The sequence below is a fragment of the Cebidichthys violaceus genome, unplaced genomic scaffold (genome assembly GCF_023349555.1).
Source record: "Cebidichthys violaceus isolate CVI_PGR_0920_01 unplaced genomic scaffold, fCebVio1.0.p SCAF_9, whole genome shotgun sequence".
NCBI lineage: Eukaryota > Metazoa > Chordata > Actinopteri > Perciformes > Stichaeidae > Cebidichthys > Cebidichthys violaceus.
Genome location: NW_027176975.1, coordinates 15,407,268 through 15,423,365, shown reverse-complemented (window position 1 = coordinate 15,423,365; position 16,098 = coordinate 15,407,268). Strand labels below are relative to the sequence as shown.

General features: G+C 41.5%; 3 protein-coding genes across 4 annotated transcripts; 1 reads left to right on the top strand and 2 right to left on the bottom strand.

Annotated features, from left to right (window-relative positions):
- Positions 1-651: 651 nt before the first annotated feature.
- Positions 652-4,092, bottom strand: polr3d (polymerase (RNA) III (DNA directed) polypeptide D). The gene is made up of 9 exons (XM_068703498.1): positions 3,972-4,092; positions 3,068-3,235; positions 2,922-2,965; positions 2,650-2,810; positions 2,413-2,537; positions 1,867-2,047; positions 1,486-1,733; positions 1,251-1,403; positions 652-1,109 (listed from the first exon to the last, which is right to left on the bottom strand). The coding sequence occupies exons 2-9, from the start codon at positions 3,227-3,229 to the stop codon at positions 993-995; spliced, it is 1,191 nt and encodes a 396-aa protein (XP_068559599.1). The 5' UTR covers positions 3,230-3,235; positions 3,972-4,092; the 3' UTR covers positions 652-992.
- Positions 4,093-6,600: 2,508 nt separating this feature from the next.
- LOC137867244 (phytanoyl-CoA hydroxylase-interacting protein) lies at positions 6,601-14,337 on the top strand. Its single transcript, XM_068703741.1, has 5 exons — positions 6,601-6,796; positions 8,996-9,172; positions 10,654-10,828; positions 10,960-11,077; positions 12,553-14,337. Exons 2-5 carry the CDS (start codon positions 8,996-8,998, stop codon positions 13,097-13,099), a joined length of 1,017 nt encoding a protein of 338 aa, XP_068559842.1. The 5' UTR covers positions 6,601-6,796; the 3' UTR covers positions 13,100-14,337.
- On the bottom strand, positions 14,227-15,716 carry ppp1r3c2b (protein phosphatase 1 regulatory subunit 3C2, duplicate b). 2 transcript variants are annotated; one of them, XM_068703742.1, is made up of 3 exons: positions 15,667-15,716; positions 15,502-15,552; positions 14,227-15,258 (listed from the first exon to the last, which is right to left on the bottom strand). In XM_068703742.1, exons 2-3 carry the CDS (start codon positions 15,519-15,521, stop codon positions 14,376-14,378), a joined length of 903 nt encoding a protein of 300 aa, XP_068559843.1. In that variant the 5' UTR covers positions 15,522-15,552; positions 15,667-15,716; the 3' UTR covers positions 14,227-14,375. The 2 variants fall into 2 exon arrangements, with proteins under 2 accessions (XP_068559843.1, XP_068559844.1); XM_068703743.1 differs by lacking the exon at positions 15,667-15,716 and having other exon boundaries at positions 15,502-15,607.
- Between the last annotated feature and the right edge of the window lie 382 nt (positions 15,717-16,098).

The window sequence follows — 16,098 nt, the reverse complement described above, 5'->3', positions numbered from 1 at the left end:
CGTAGCTGGTTACGTATTAGAAACGACCAGCCCTCGGCTGATCACTCAGCTCAACGCTGACACCTGCTGGCCAAAAGGATGTACTGCAGTGACAATTTAAATTATATTTGTACAATGTGTGACCACTAGGAGCGCTGTAGAGCAATATTTTGATGAGCGGGCGTTCATGCGATATCATAAGAAACTTAGCCACACTACTGATAAGGCAAATATAGACGCTGCAGCGGATGCATTCAAATAAAGCAGGAAAAAAAGAAAATTACACAGTAAATATGGTTAAAGGTATTATGCAATGGACTTCAGATTCTGAAATCAGAAGTCAAGCATATTTTTAGACTTCCAATTCTAAAAAGAGCAGTAGGCTGGGCAACAAGGTGTGTCCCCTTGTTGCATTTTTTTAATTCTAAATCTTCAACGCTTCCATCAGCAGAAACAAAAGGCCACAATGTAGATAGTTTTTTTACATATATAAAACCTAAGCAAATAAAAACAAACCTTTATCTGCCTGGTCACTAGAAGTAAGTGAGATAATTCAATTATAAGATAAGAAAAGATAAGATAAGACTTTTAGTCCCGCTGTGGGGAAATTTAAAAAAAATAATTCTAATTTGAGTGAACAAATACCTTAAAGAATTTGACACTAAAATACTGTAATAACAAAAACTTTTTTTTATTTGCACATTTACATCCATGTCCAGTCTTGTCAAGTAATCTCAGATAAAGAAAAATGAAAACTGAACTGAAATTTGGCACACCATTCAACCTTTGAATCCTGAATTAACATGCCTATTCCAATAGAAGAAAGTAAAACCTCAGTTATGTTTCATATTTATAGATAGTGTATTTCGATATAATATTAAAGCCACTCTGAAAACACAGAAGCACAGTCAACATCCATCATGTACTGGATGTCAGGTTCCAACAGTCATAGTCATAGTGAAAGTGAACGTCTTGTCAACATCACACTCAGTCCTCCACTGCTCTGACAAGTATCAAGCATTACTCTCCAGTAGAGCCTCAAAGTCTGGGGAGCAAACCATCTTGTGTTTGATATTTCCTAATACAGTCAAGTTGCCTGTTCTTCCCTCCGTACCAATAGAGACCAACTCCTGAGAAAACAGGGAAGAAAAAAAGCATGTCAGAAATGTTAATAAATGATATAAAATAAATATGCTGGAAAACACAAGTTGCGCTGTATCAAAAAAGATACAGTATGAAGACAAACGGAGACATCAACACTGGGATCATACCTGTAGAAAAGAGCACGATGCTCCTAGAGACACATCAAGCATCACTTTTCCCAGTATGAGCTGGACCCGGCCAGACTTCCGCACCAGCATTTTTCCCACAAGACCCTCCCGCAGGTCTTTCAGATTGCAGTTGTTGTCTTCAGCTTCCTCCTCCTGTTTGAAATTAGAACACGGCTTACACACATCACCCAAAAGATCATTGTGTATTCAACATGTAGACGACAACTACATTTACCTGAGATTCTGTTTTTAGAAGCACTGACTGCCCGTCCTCTGACTTCACCTCTGTTTTCACCGGCCGGAGCTCCTGAGTTGGGGGCTGGCCGGGCAGCGTGTCGGGCATCTGCATGAAGAAGAGCTCCTCCCCTTTGCTCAGACTCCATCGATGCAGCAGCTCAGGGAGAACTTCAGGCTCAGGGAGAGGAGGGGGCCTGAAAGCTCCTTCTGACTTCTTAATTTCGGTTTCCTCTGGCTCCTGTTTCACTGAAGAGAAGATAAAGTGTATTTTGAGTGAGCAGCTGCGTTGACAACAAGCTTGTTATTTATTTCCTGCTTTCACAAACTATCATACGTATTGGAAGCTGCTGACTTGGAAACTGCTACGTAGATACCACACCTTCTAGTTTTATCTCGTTTCCTTCGACTGCATGTTCCATGGGTTCAGCATCCTCCTCCGCCTTCTCAATTTTAACGGCAGCGCTGTTAAATTCCTCCGTGAATCCCCATCCCGATACAGCAAGAGGAAGCTGGACAGGGCAGCTCCTCTGCTCACTCCTCAGGAAGGGGTCGTCTATAAACTGAAAGAATGCAATGGAGAACAAAAAGTTAAATTTATGCGAAATGCAAAATAAAGCTACTACGAGGAACTTTTGTGCCGATTTTGGCGGTCCCTATGGACAAAAGCGGTAGTGTTTCAGGGAACCAGAGTCCCTTTAGAAAACCTCTGATTTAACTGCAGCAGGGTGCGACAGTCTGCCTCCCTTCCCTACAGCCAGCCCAGCAATACAACCGGGAGAATAAATGTACAGAGATAGCCAATCTTCTCGCCGATGGTCTCGTTTACAAGTCAAATAGAAGCATCAGTATTAAACTGAGACTGTTTCATAACCAGTTGAGAGTTCCTCACGGTAACTTTAATAAAGAGGAAAACCAAGGGACTTACAGTATCTCGCTCCAGCTTAGCAAGTATCTCTTTGGTCTCTTCCTCCGTCTCTCTCTTCTCCTTTTTAATATTGATGATGGGCAACGGTCCCACGCTCGGAGCTTCTCTCTCATTTTCATAGCCACCTGTGTATTATAGAGGGATGCAATTAAACCAAGACAAGATACAATCAAACATGTGTAATATAGACTGTGTAACTACAGCAGTATACAGGGAGTGGTCCAGCTGGACTCCTACCTTTCTTTTTCATCATCATCTCTGCCGGCCCCTGCTCAAAAATAGAGTGGGACTGGATGACGTCTGGGCGATCTCGGCCCCTGCCTCTATCTCTCGGACCTCGACCCCGACCTCGACCAGCATCCCTCCTGTCTCTCCTCTGCCCGCCTTCTGTTTTTGTTCTGTCATAACAAAGAACGGCATTGACCAACAGTCGAAAACATAGTTGAATCCATGTTTTTTTTCCTCAGACATCTATTGTTTTTTTCCCTTTTGATCAGTTGAGAACTCACTCTTCTTTGACTTTCCTGCCAATAATGTTGGGTGTAAAGGTTTTCTAAAAAAGAAAATACAAAAACAGTATTAAAAGGATGGGGGGGGGAAAGGAGAAGCAATCCTGAACAATGATTGTTGCCGACAGTGAGATACAGCACGTTACCTTCTTCACTCCTCCCAGGGTGAGGTCTCTTGACCGCATTGAGGGGAGCCGGCCAGTGGAGACGGCAGCGGGGGGGCGGCGGCCCATCAGCACGCCTCTACCGCTGCCTCCAGGGGTCGGCACACGTGGACCACCGGGGTCACCGGAGCCTGAATCAGCCATCCTAGACTGGAGACGTGTGGCAAAAAGGAATAAAGACTGAATCAAATTCAGATGTTCTTAACTGAATTATTGGTATAGTGTGGACAGAAGAACAGACAGACATATACGGACTTATTTTGCATAGAAAAGTATTCAGTTCCTCAACTAATAATGGACAGCAAGGATGATGTATTTATTTTAGTCTTTGTAATTGCCGTTTGTTATGAGCAGCTCATGTTGCATTACAGTCACTGATGGCTGTGAAACAGTCATTTATATGCACTGGATTGAATTAATCAAGTTTATCTTAAGAGTTAAGCACATATGATGTTGACTTAAAGAGTGCTATACTTCAGTAACCTACACGTGCTGGCCAAAACAAAATATCCTATCATATTATTCATTATATTCTATTCTATATTGTTACATTTACAGCATTTATATTGACCAGTGTTATTCTGAATGGAGACAGCAGGTAGTTGTCAGAAAGGGGCCTCTGCTTTTTTACCACAGTTACGCATGTAACCCAGTGACATAAACAACTGACAGCTATTTTTAACTATTCAAGTCAATGGTCACTTTAAACTTTTTTTATGTCACGACGTCGGCTTGTAATATTGAATGATATTACGTCAACAACGGCGAAAATCTAGTAACACGTGGCCAAATTAAAACACGAATACAAGGACACACTACAAGTATTATTGAACTTTAACGTTGTCAAGCCTTGCTGTTGACATGATGTGCTTCTCCAGATACTTACGTTATGATTTACTCGGATGTCCCAATTCAATACTACGTCCGAACGTGTGAGAGAAGAGTCATTACAAGTTGTTTTACGCTAGAACTGGTTCTGACTCGGCATGACGCGCGGCGCCATGACACTTCCGCAGTGTCATCAGCCTGTGAGTTCACGTGCATCAAACCTGCGCAGAAAAACTCGCATGAATATCAATCTTGAAATCAATTCAACTATCGTATAGATAATTATTATAATGATCTCGGCTTTGGAGACTTTCGATTTTTTTTTACTAGGCCTATACATTCTGAGTTGTTAAACAAAATGATGATAATTTGCGCAGTCAGCGTAATGAAAGGAATGTAGGCTAATGCTCACCGCTCACTATTCAATGCCCTGAATACACTCCTTGAGATGAATTATTATTCAGGCACGAGCCAAATACAAATAGGCAACTATAGTTAAGCCTTAGCTGTTAAGGCAATATACTAGGCCAATATAATGTGAATAAATAGCGCTCACCTGCTACATTAAATGTCAGGCAAAATATTAAAGGCCAACACAGTGCCAATAGATAATAATATACAGTACATTAATAACATTCACAGTGCCATATAAATGTATCAAGAACTTTATGCAAAAGTCCTGCAGTTTGGTGAGGAATGAGCAGAGTAGACTAGTAGCCTATTATTTTCACTATCTGTGTTTTTACAGGTTCAGTATTTATTTATAGTGGTCTAAGCTCTAACACTTGATAGTAACAGCAACGTTGTATTCATAAGCTTAATTCTGAGACATTTTTCTACAAATCTACACAAAGAGTTTCAACAGTTTTTTCCATGCAGATTTTTTAAAGTTAAAGAGCACCATTTGGTTGGGAGTAAATCTATGTGTGACTATTGGTGCTTTTGGCAGCACACAAGAAACATTTTAGTCATGTACTTATGATGACCAGAGGCAGAGGCATTAATTATTCCCTTTGCTTATAAAAGCATCCATTAACAGCACACTGAAGCGATATCTACAACTACAATACAAGACAATATAGTTTCACATCACAACATCATTCAAATTTACTGTAGATATATTTCCCTATTTTTGTATTTCATAACAATTACATTCGCATAATGTATGACCTTTGAAATTGTTTAATTGTATAGGTGACTTTTTGAAATGTACACCACATTTTTTCAGTGTATACCTTGATGGAAAATGTCCATAAACATTACGACAGCATACTTACATACACATTTGTGCATGATTTGGTGCAAAGAAATGCAAATATTATGCTTGTACATCTGTAGAGTGCAAGTTGATCTGGTGCAGGATTCAGGATCTCCGGCCGAAGGAACAACAAGGAGAAACAAATCCCTGCTCCAGGCTGCTTCTGACTATTTTTTAATGCTCCAGGTCTCTCCAACCAGGTGGTGTCTGGTCCTGCTGATAGTGCATGGACCATGGGGTTTGTGTCATGATGTGCAGGGGGCGGGTTGTGATGAATAAATCAACAACACTTTTAGAAAAATACAACTGTTTAGGTATCATTGAAATATAAACATTATCATCTGGTTTACGGACATCACAAATGGTTTATGGAAATGTGTGGAGCCAAATTCTCTTCAGAACAGACACACAGCCAGCCCTTAACAAACCAGCTATTCCCACCTCTGGAGCTCAGAGGGTCATTTGGGCAGAGGCAGACTGTCATGCCATGACTAATGATGGATGATTGCAGTTTAATTACACTCTGAGGGTATCACTTTTCTGTGGCTGGCTGGAAATAAATGAAGCTTTTCAATACTGCACACGATCTGTGAAATTATAGCAATATATCTTTGTCAGTTTTTAAACTCAAATATTATGTGTTTGTGAAAGGTCTGCACTCTCACTATCAGTTCATCCTTTTGTTATTTGTCTTTATTCTACGTCCATACCAATTGTTTTAGCAGCAGATTATAGCCATTAGTCTGGGAAGGGTCTCTTTAATCCCTTTCTGAAATCCTAAATGAAGTTGTCCCCATGAGGTTGAACCGTCAGGATTTAACCAAAAATATCCCTCTGAAAATCATGGGAAATCTGCTTACTTTGGACTTACACAGTGGCATCCCTCGCTTCCGGTTGGGCTATGTGACGATGGCCTGTGGAGTTAGTCCATATGGCATAACAGTTGGCACATCTATATTTTTGAGGTCTTGATGGAGCTCCATGTAATTTCCTAGGCCATCACTCAGTATAATCTCTTTTGCATGCGCAGCAGCCAGTGGAGCGTGTAAACAAATGGCTCATGTTTTTCCCTCACAGCCCTCATGTCGATAATGTCGCCATATCTGAGAGCTGACATTTATGCAAGTGGTTACTCTACATTAGTGTGTGTGGATTTAATGCTTCAGGGTATGGCTTACTGGCAACTAATGTGTTGTGTATGACTGGCTGGCAAGAAAACGATGCTGACGAGGTTGAGTGAGTGTCTCACATGTGGTCACACTCCTGTTGGCAAAAATTCTCATTTCTTGCCTCGTTTGGGATTTAATTCATCCTGTGTGGCTACATAGGAGTCAAGTAAACATCGTCCTTAAGAGCCCAGGGCAAAAATGAGACTGGGAGGGGGAGTGGGGGAGTGAAGTGGAGGGGGGAGGTTAGAGTGTTTGTGTGACACAGAGACTGAGAGAGAGAAACAGACTGAGAGAGGAGGCTGTGTGTTCGTTTCACCTCCTAATCAGTTTTCCTGGTGGGATCTATCATCGACTGCAGCAGGGGAGGCAAGTAGAAAAGCGGAAAAAGAAGATAGTAGATTTTTGCCCGGCTGTAATTTTCTCCCATCACCATCTAACAATTTGACCCTCAATCAAGTAAGTATCAGCTTACTTATAGGTGATTGTAGTGTTCAGAAAATAGATCTATTATATTGTACTGTGGAGATCAGACAATCTTATGGGGCGCTTCATTTGTGCATTTCTCAAGTAGGAGACACAAAGTCAGATGAATACAGTAGTTGGGTGTTAGTACATGAGTTTTATTTGCACGTTGATATAAACACGCATGTGTGATGACATTTACTGACAACTTTGGACATTTATTACATCCCACCAATGCCATTTCACATGAGACTGCGAGGATATTTCACACAGCAGCATTGACTGCTTCATGTAAATGCTCATTTTTCTAAATGTTAATGGTTGGTTTAATTGTGCAAGGGGGTTTGTTATAGTCACACAATATCTCTGTTAACAGCGTGTTTATTGAACTTTGAATATTGCCCAGTGTTTCATTCTGTGCTATGGCCATTTCAACCTCTTTAGTTTAAAACATGTATGAACAAATTCTGCCTTTTATCCTCCCTCGTGCAACCATCTAAATGTGTAAAGTGTTCTCCTCGGAGGAAAATGTGACTTTGAAGCACAGAGTTGCTTTCTGTGCCCTGCTCCATATGCATGAATGCAGCAGCTGCTTTCATGATACTGCCTCACAGAGATAACAGCTAGATTCCTGCAAGTGAAAGAAATGTAACTGAGCTCTAACAGCCCAAATACACACTTCCAGATAAATTATGATGTAAGATGTGAGTCCCTGTTATAATTATTAGTTAGACCCAGTTGATTGACTTGGAGCAACCGGCTATCAAAGACGGTTTTGCAGAAGAGATAATTGGCTCACATTTCTTTTTACAGGCTGATGTATAAATCAGGGCAACGGGATAGTGTATCTGGTATGGAGACCTGCGTCTGAACTGTGTTCACATGTATTCGATCCAAAAGTGGAACACACACAGAGACATGGGGGTGCTTTGATGATTTGTCCTGTGAGAATCTCCTCTTGCCCCAGTTTCTATCTCTGAAACAGACACCGTGTTTTAGAAACAAGAACGGCAGCTGGAAAATGGACGCATGGAAACACACGTGCGTGATGCAACAGCCCTCTTCCCTGGCCCCCGTGTGAACGAGCTACCGCACACATTTCACAGTTCACAGGCTTTAATGAGCTGCTGCAGCCTGTCCATCACACTGACTGGAGAACACCTTAAGAGACCCCACAGTCAGACAATGACACTGCACCAGGCATCTGTAGGATCATACAAGGCAACAAAATCAGCGTGCTGTGATTTTCTTTGTACTATTGCTGGAGTTATTTTTAGGCACATCTGTGATTATCATATTCTCAGTGTGAGTGCGACTTTAATAAAGCGTGGTGTGGAGATGCTGGAGAGATAAGGAGAAAATGCTTTTTACTAGCTCAGTAATCAATACAGGAGGAGATGATTGCAATGACACATTTAAGATGGATGAAAATTACGAGCAAACTAGACAGACAGGAGATGACCATTGTGCACATGCTGCAGAGACTTACTATCAGTTTGTGACAGGGATGGTGACAGTTAATCAAACACAGATACAGGCTCAACAATAGATTGCACCCGGTCCGACACTCAAGGCTATGTGCAGCAGTCTGGATTGAATCACTGATGGGCAACTAAAGGAAATATGATCATACATCACCTGCGACTGATAGCTACTTAAACCTCTCCCTGTTTCTGCCAAAACAGTGTAAAAGCTGCTGCAAGATTCCCCTCGAGCTGCAAGGAGTTCACTCAGCTCAGCTGTTTTGAAGAGACGTGCACTTCAGCCAGGAGGCAAAAGTGTTTAAAAAGTTTCCTTCGATTTAAATTGTTGCTGACAGGTGCAGGAGCGTTTTTGTTTGTGACCCTCTTCCTTAGGACTCACAGGAGAAGATTGAGGGAGGCTGCAGACGTGTGGTTGCTGGGAGGTGGATTATGAAATGCATGTATCGAGTTGTGTAATGACTGGAAATGTCAGTTGAGGGTGAGGAAAGGGTGGGGGGGAGCAGGATGGTAATACAAAATATAAAGGTTAATTGGATTCTGGCTGGGGGTAAATTCCGACGTGGTGTTTCTGCACTGTTGTACAGTGTCCACTTTGCATCTCTAAATACTATAATCAATCTTAGTATATGTGGCCTCCTTCACAAGCACTCTATTACCGTGATTGCACTCTGGTCTAACTATCCCCCTTTATCTCTCGGTTTAATTGCAGATGACAGAAATGGAAGCACCTCTCGCCACCCCCTGCAACATCCAGATTTGTGAGGTGACCTGTGACTCCTTCCGCATCATGTGGGACATGACCCCCGAGGACAGTGCCAGAGCAACACACTTCTTCATTGACCTGAGCCGCAAAGACAGCAGGGACCACAACCGCTTCAAACACAGGGTCTGAAAATCTGAAACTGCTGCTCCACCACATGTACCTCCCTCTACCCTTTCCCTGGATGTATCTGTCTATCCCGTCTGTGTTCACATTCCAGATTCACAACAATCAACCTTCAACATAGGGTTGGTGAAGAACTCCATATTTTACTGTTTGCTCTTTTAAAATGATAGCAGACAGCATACATGAGACAGGAAAACTTGCATTTTAGTGAGGTCTAGCTGGGTTAACAGATGGGTCTAACTGCCTAATGATATTCTGCTCTAGTCTGAACACAGAAAACAGTGGTTGCGCCCTTTCAGTCACTTCTAATACAGGCGAAAAAGAAAAACGAGTGCAGTCAACAGCTTCAGGCCAGTGACTCACTTGCTCCCTCTTAAAATGGACAAAAACTGACAAATTCATCTGCAGCACAAAACATTTTTTATTTAACAAATCCAGCACATTGCATACACCACAAATATCAGGCAGCAATGTAGCGTAATGGTTTACTTTATTTTAAATATATTTTTACATTATAACATTTTTATCAATGGAAGCTATATCGCTCAGGGGATGGCAAATTATGTGATGCAGATTTAAATGTTTTTAATGGATTGCCAAGACATTTTTAACGGACATTCATGTTCCCCAGTAGATGAAGAATAATGACGTTTGTGATCCTCTCACTTTTCATCTAGTACCATCAGGTCAATTCAATTATGACCAAATATCAGCATAAATCATGGAAATCCCATTAGCTTCAACTGTAAAACTGCTAAACTAAGGTGGTGAACATATTAAACATTATACCTGCTTAACATCAGCATGTTAGTATTTTCATTGTATGTAATTTTGCATGCTAGCATTAGCATTTATTAAGTACAGCCTCATAGAAACGGTAACATGGCTTTAGCCTCTTAGTCTTGTTTAAATATCGCTAAAGGAAAGATTTTATCTTTTTTTACACAGGTTAAAGGCCCACAAATGAATAATGCTATAGCACTGGATTGATCAATTTGGTATCTAAATATAGCTTCAGTAGCTAAAGTCTAACATTTATGATCTCCGTTCATTTCAGATGTAAAATACTGACTGTAATCATGGCCTATTATTAAGCTCAGTGCTTTTGTGAAGTCAAGGCAGGGGTAGTTCTGAGAGAGCTGTTCCTGAATGCAAGTAATGCTCTCTCTCTGATACACAAAGTGGCACAAACAAACTTGCATCAGAGATGTTGTCATGGATATATGGGCCTCTGAGCCTTTAGTAATTAGCTGTGCTTCTCCTTGGCCAAAACAAAGCTGCTGATTTGATTAGATGTATCCTAGTTACAGCAGCTTGGGCTTGAAGTGGAATATGATGCTAATGAGGCAAACTTTATGGAGGGAAATGGTTGGCTAAACAATAGCATTTACATTTGTTTTGAAATGTAAATTATAAACACAGAGGCTTGTTAGCCTTGCATCCCATCTCTGATGTCAACTCCTTCCTTCCTTGTCCTCCAGGATGTGCCAACCAAGCTGGTGGCCAAGGCTGTACCTCTCCCCATGGCAGTGAGGGGACACTGGTTCCTCAGCCCACGGACATTGTACTGTGTTGCTGTCCAAACTGCAGTCCGACAGCCAGACGGTGACTACCTGGTTTCAGAGTGGAGCCAAGTGGTGGAGTTCTGCACCGGGGGTATGAGATAACATGCCTGTAACACTAATAATGTATTGTATAGAGGATGAGAGTGTTAACCGAAGTAATAAAAAACACAAATATTCTGTGTCAGCACAGGGTACTCATTAACATTTTACACAATTTTGCAGACTATGCCATGGAACACCTACAGCAGCTTCTTGACAAGGCCAAGGGCTCTGCAGGGAGGCTGCTAAAGTTCTCTGTGTTTTATCGCAACCAGCATCCAGACTACTTCGATAATGTCAGGTCAGTGCTGCATTCGTATCTCTTAACCCTCTTGTTATGTTCGTTTTTTAGGTACAGCCATGATGTTCGCGGGTCAAATTGACCCGGTGCATGTTTAATCTTCCAAAAGTGGTCAGAAACCAAAAAATCCTAATAAATATAGTTTGTACCTCATCACCAACTCCCTTACTAACAATTCAATCAGTATTTAGTGGAATGGAGTTATTCACCCCTCCATAGATCATAGTTCAATTAGGATAACCCACTCGTTTTCATGAAAAATACATGTTTTACAATTTTTTAGGTACTTTGGAAAAACCTAGATATAAATTGCATTAGTCTACCATAACATGTATTTATTTCTAAATTTTGTGTACATTTTGAAACTTTCTTTTTTTCATGGGGTGATGTAGATAAATAGAGATGAGTCACCTCTGCTGTTCAGGGTCATATTGACCCGCTCACTCAAAATCAAGCCAAATGAATACAAAACTATTTGTATTGAAAGTAAACTTCATTTATGTTCATTTATAGTGTTAAGAAAAAGAAATTTACAAAAATTAACAAGAGATGAGCCCAATGAACGAGGTGTGTGTGTGTGTGTGTGTGTGTGTGTGTGTGTGTGTGTGTGTGTGTGATTGTGTTTCCTCATTTCCTCGTTTCCTCATCTGATGGTTCATAATCAGTACCATTATATTCTGAATTGACCTCAAGGTGGTCTTCATCTTCAGACACATCCTCCTCTATTTCACTGTCGTGATCAAGGATGTGCTCTAGAGCCTCCACAGCCTCATCCTTTTGTTTCTGTTGCTCATGTTGTCCTACAGTATTCTGCTGTGTTGTATGCATCTGCAGAGTGAAATGTTGGTAGGACTCTCAAGCAACCCTTCCCTGCTAAGTGTGGGTGGAGTTTATAAAAGGTTCCCGTCAAAATAGTATCTGTATTTCTCGCACAGGTAGGGTAGTGAGAAAGAGTGTGTGTGTGTGTGTGTGTGTGTGTGTGTGTGTGTGTGTGTGTGTGTGTGAGAGAGAAATGGGGTGAAACATGGTGGGAGGGAGTAAGAAATACTTTGTCTCACGTTTTCAAAGAAAGAAATGGTCTAAACTTGACACTTCTGACCCCTTACAGCCTCCATTTTCACTGCCGGGTCAAATTGACCCGAACATCATCTCTGTTATAGAAACCTGCAGGGGGTGGTTGCAAATGCATGCATTTTTTTATTTATTTTTTTAAACGTTGATTACACTAAATAAGGCAAGCAGAAGAAGTTTCATACAGAAAAAGTACTTTAAACTATTTTTTCTAGATTTTCAAACTTTGAAACGGGTCAATTTGACCCTGAACATAACAGGAGGGTTAATTGTATATCTAAAGCAATTCCAGCTGCAATTAAAACATTCTCAAGTTCGTACGGTAAGTAGGAAGCTACCGCAAGCAATTTTTTGATAATAAATAATAATAATGCTCCTTTTTCTGTCTCCATATCTTGGATTAGTAGGGAATGTGGAGGCCTGATGCGTCCAGCCCTAAAAGACATCAGTGGGAGTCATGGTTCTCCTATCAATGGCAAACTGCAGGGAGTCTTCTTCAGCTGCAACACAGAGTTTGATACAGGCCTCCCTCCCAGAGACTCCCCTTATGGCCCCTTGCGTTTCCAGATCCCAGCTGGACACCTGCTGAACCCCAACATCTCCCTGTACTTTGCAGACTTCTACTGTATGTACACAGCCTACCACTATGTGGTGCTAGTGCTGGCCCCTGTTGGCTCAGAGGGAGATACTTTCTGTCGCACTCGCCTCCCTATGCTGGACTTGGCCTCCAACCCCTTCCTGACATACACTGCCCCCCAGAGGCCGGGGGAGGAGCCTCTGTACTGCCATGCCAGTGATGTCATCCTTGAGGTGCTTTTCACAGAGCCGGTTCCGTTGGATCAGGGCAGCGTGGAGCAGATCAGTGGGCACCACCAGCTCATGAGTCTGACAACAGCCAACGCCAAGAAAGACCCGAGCTGCAAAGTGTGCAACATCAGTGTGGGACGCTGAATGAGATGTAGGACAGACCTGGGAGTGTGTGGGCCTGCAATATTGAAAGAGGGTGTTGCACAAAACAAAACATTTGAGACCATCATGTGTCGGTCAGAACAAATTGGAAACAGCCCACCTCTCGGGGTGCGTGCATGCTGCTACCCCTCTTCCCTCCTGCCTGGACTAGAATAGTGAGTATTAAATCGAAGACTTTTACAATGTGTATCGCAGAACTTCATCATGAGCACAGCTGGAAACAGTAAACGTCTATCCATGACTGCTGAACAAATTATAATTGAAGACATGATAGGCTTTAGATGGCTGGAAAATATCTGCTCCTTATTTGTTGAGAGAAATCTGTGCTCTCTGGTGTCATTTCATGAATATCTTTTCCTTTTTTCAAATTTACATTTTTTCCCCTTAAGATGTGTTTGATATTATCTTTTTGTTATACTGTTCCACTAGTTTGATGTGGTTTCTCTTAAAGAAATTTGTGTTTGATACAACCTGAACATGCAAACGCTAGAAACATGCCCCTTTTAAAACACAACAGGTCATAAAAAATATTTAGCTACATTTACTTCTTGTGATGATTTCTCAAAAAAAAAAAGAAATCACTGCCAGATGTTCTTTATCCTTTAAAAAAAAGGATTATTGCCAAATGTCCAATATTAATGCTACATTGGAGCTTTAACTCAGCACTCCTGCCAAATGCTTCTTATGAAGCTCACTGTAAAGTTATGATTTGGAAATTGTAGCTCAGTGTCTAAATGTTGCAGGACAGACTTCTGCAGAAATATATGTTGCAATGTGAAGATGAAAGCAGGGCGTTACAGGAGGAAGGTTGTATCACAAAGTTCCCTACGATCAGAATCTGACAGCAAGCCTCTGCTCTGTAAACAGGGCTGAGCTAAGATTAGCTTCAGTGTCTGTTTGTCGCTGCCCAATAATCTCTGACCTATATGGAAATCCGTGAAATGCCTAAAGTGAAAGGGATCCCATCTCTGGTGCACAACAGTAATGCATGCAATGTGGAGTGGCCAGAATGTAGGACATGACAAGAGAGAGTGCGCTGAAAAAACAAAGGCTCACCTATTTTAAACTGAATGTGAGAGAAAACTAGAAAAGAAAACTGAATGCAACAATCTGTTTCAAAGATTTTTTATATACAAAGCACATACTAAGATGTCATGAACATTTATGAAAATAAATTTAAATGTAATAAAAAAAAATATCCACCTCATCTTTACCCAAGACCCATGTGTATTGTCTGAATAATTTTAGCTTGAGTAAATTATGACCTTTCACTTAGATTCTTCCCGTAACAGAGATGTGAGCTCACGCACACAGCAATGCTGTAATTCTGTCTGTTATTATTGTCCCAAAAAGGCTCGCTATGGCCTCCCGGTAAATAACTTAAACAGAATTCTATCTTCCTTTTGGCATCCAGCACTTTAGGAATGGCGATGTCAAATTCAAAGATGTCTGTCTGAGGCCCTCCGAAGCGTTTCTGCAGGTACGTACAGGGCACATCTCTGTAGCTCAGCCACGAGTCAAAAGTGATGCGTATTTGCACTTCCTTCTGGAAACTGATGTTCCTGACTCGCACGGTACCTTGAAGGGCCTGTTCAGTAACACTGCAGTTCTCCAGGATAACCATGCTCTCTGCCAGTTTGGCACGAAAGGCCTGGAAATCTGCAGAAGGCTGCGGGAAGCCCAGTTTGAGCCGCGTTCCTGGGCAGCAGGTGCTGACGGTGCAGCTGTAGCCGTCCTCCGTCATGCTCCCCAAACCCTGCAGCGATGGCAATAGGTCGAGGTCAGACTGCTCCTCTTCATCAGAAAACACTCGCACGGCTGTTAGAGATAATCCCCGCGAGTCAGCGAAAATCACGTGTTTGTTCTTGATTGGGAGCAAAACATCATCATCATCATCATCATCATCATCATACAAGTGATCAAAGAGAGATGGGAAAGGGTGGGTCAGATAGGCCTGGCTTAAGATGTCATTGGATAGCTGATCTGAAATTGGAGGACGGATGCAAGGGCGCTGGGGCTTCAGGATGGGAACCCAAACATGAGGACACAGTTGTTTACTTTGGTTCAAGCACATCCTGACAGCAATCTCCGCAAGTCCTGCTGACTGGGCCATTGACCCGAGGCCGACCATGGGCAGGAGACTTTCAACAGAAAAACAGGGATTTCAATAAAGACTGCTGCCCTGGAAGTGTGATTAAACTTTTGTAATTACTGTAATTGTGCTGTGTATTAATGAGGTGCATTCAAGAACGCATCACAAGATGAAGGTGATACCAAAAATGTGATAATAACTACAATTCATCCTATTTTTTTTGTAACAATTGAAGAAGTGATGCAAGATAATGCGCCCCACAGCACAATCACTACACACTTAGTTTGCTTACGTTGTACTGGACATCTCCATACTGGTAGTCTGGTGTTGAGTGATTGGAGTTCTAGAAAATAGAAAAGTAGTAGTAGTGCAATAGAGGGTATATTGATAAAAGTTGCAAAATCATTGCTGTAATACATAAAAAATAAATCTCAAATACGTTTTAAATCTTACTTACAAACTCCAATAAGCAGCAAGTTGTTGTCTGTAGTCTTAGTCATCCCTTTGCCCGCAGGAAAATGTTGCACAAGATCCTATTTATACTACCTCAGTTAAGATGTCATGTTACTCCACCTTCTCTACTCTCCTGACCAATCAGCTACGTATTCTGGTTTTGTATAATAATGTTTCAGATCTGGTTATGGGACAGATTTCAGATCATTTACAGCAACATTTAACTTAAGCGCCCCTTTTATTGTAATTCTGTATTCGACTGTCAAGACAAAAACATGTTATTGTAAAATAAAGGTCTCTGTATTGTCACCTCAAAACGGGGTTGTCCAGTGCTGACTAAGCGATTGAGGACATACAGGTCTACTGTATGCAACTCTGCATTGTGGAAACTATTCCAGTCATCTAAGGCTCTATTCTCAGACTTGTCATTGGATCC

Coding starts and splice junctions, on each gene's coding strand:
- ppp1r3c2b (XM_068703742.1), bottom strand. CDS start 15,521: ATGGAGATGTCCAGTACAAC. Junction 15,259..15,501: donor ATGGAGATGTCCAGTACAAC/GTAAGCAAACTA, acceptor TTCTGTTGAAAG/TCTCCTGCCCATGGTCGGCC.
- LOC137867244 (XM_068703741.1), top strand. CDS start 8,996: ATGACAGAAATGGAAGCACCTCTCGCCACCCCCTGCAACATCCAGATT. Junction 10,829..10,959: donor GGTGGAGTTCTGCACCGGGG/GTATGAGATAAC, acceptor ACAATTTTGCAG/ACTATGCCATGGAACACCTA. Junction 11,078..12,552: donor GACTACTTCGATAATGTCAG/GTCAGTGCTGCA, acceptor ATCTTGGATTAG/TAGGGAATGTGGAGGCCTGA.
- polr3d (XM_068703498.1), bottom strand. CDS start 3,229: ATGGCTGATTCAGGCTCCGGTGACCCCGGTGGTCCACGTGTGCCGACC. Junction 1,734..1,866: donor AAACGAGATAAAACTAGAAG/GTGTGGTATCTA, acceptor TCTTCTCTTCAG/TGAAACAGGAGCCAGAGGAA. Junction 1,404..1,485: donor TTCTAAAAACAGAATCTCAG/GTAAATGTAGTT, acceptor AATTTCAAACAG/GAGGAGGAAGCTGAAGACAA.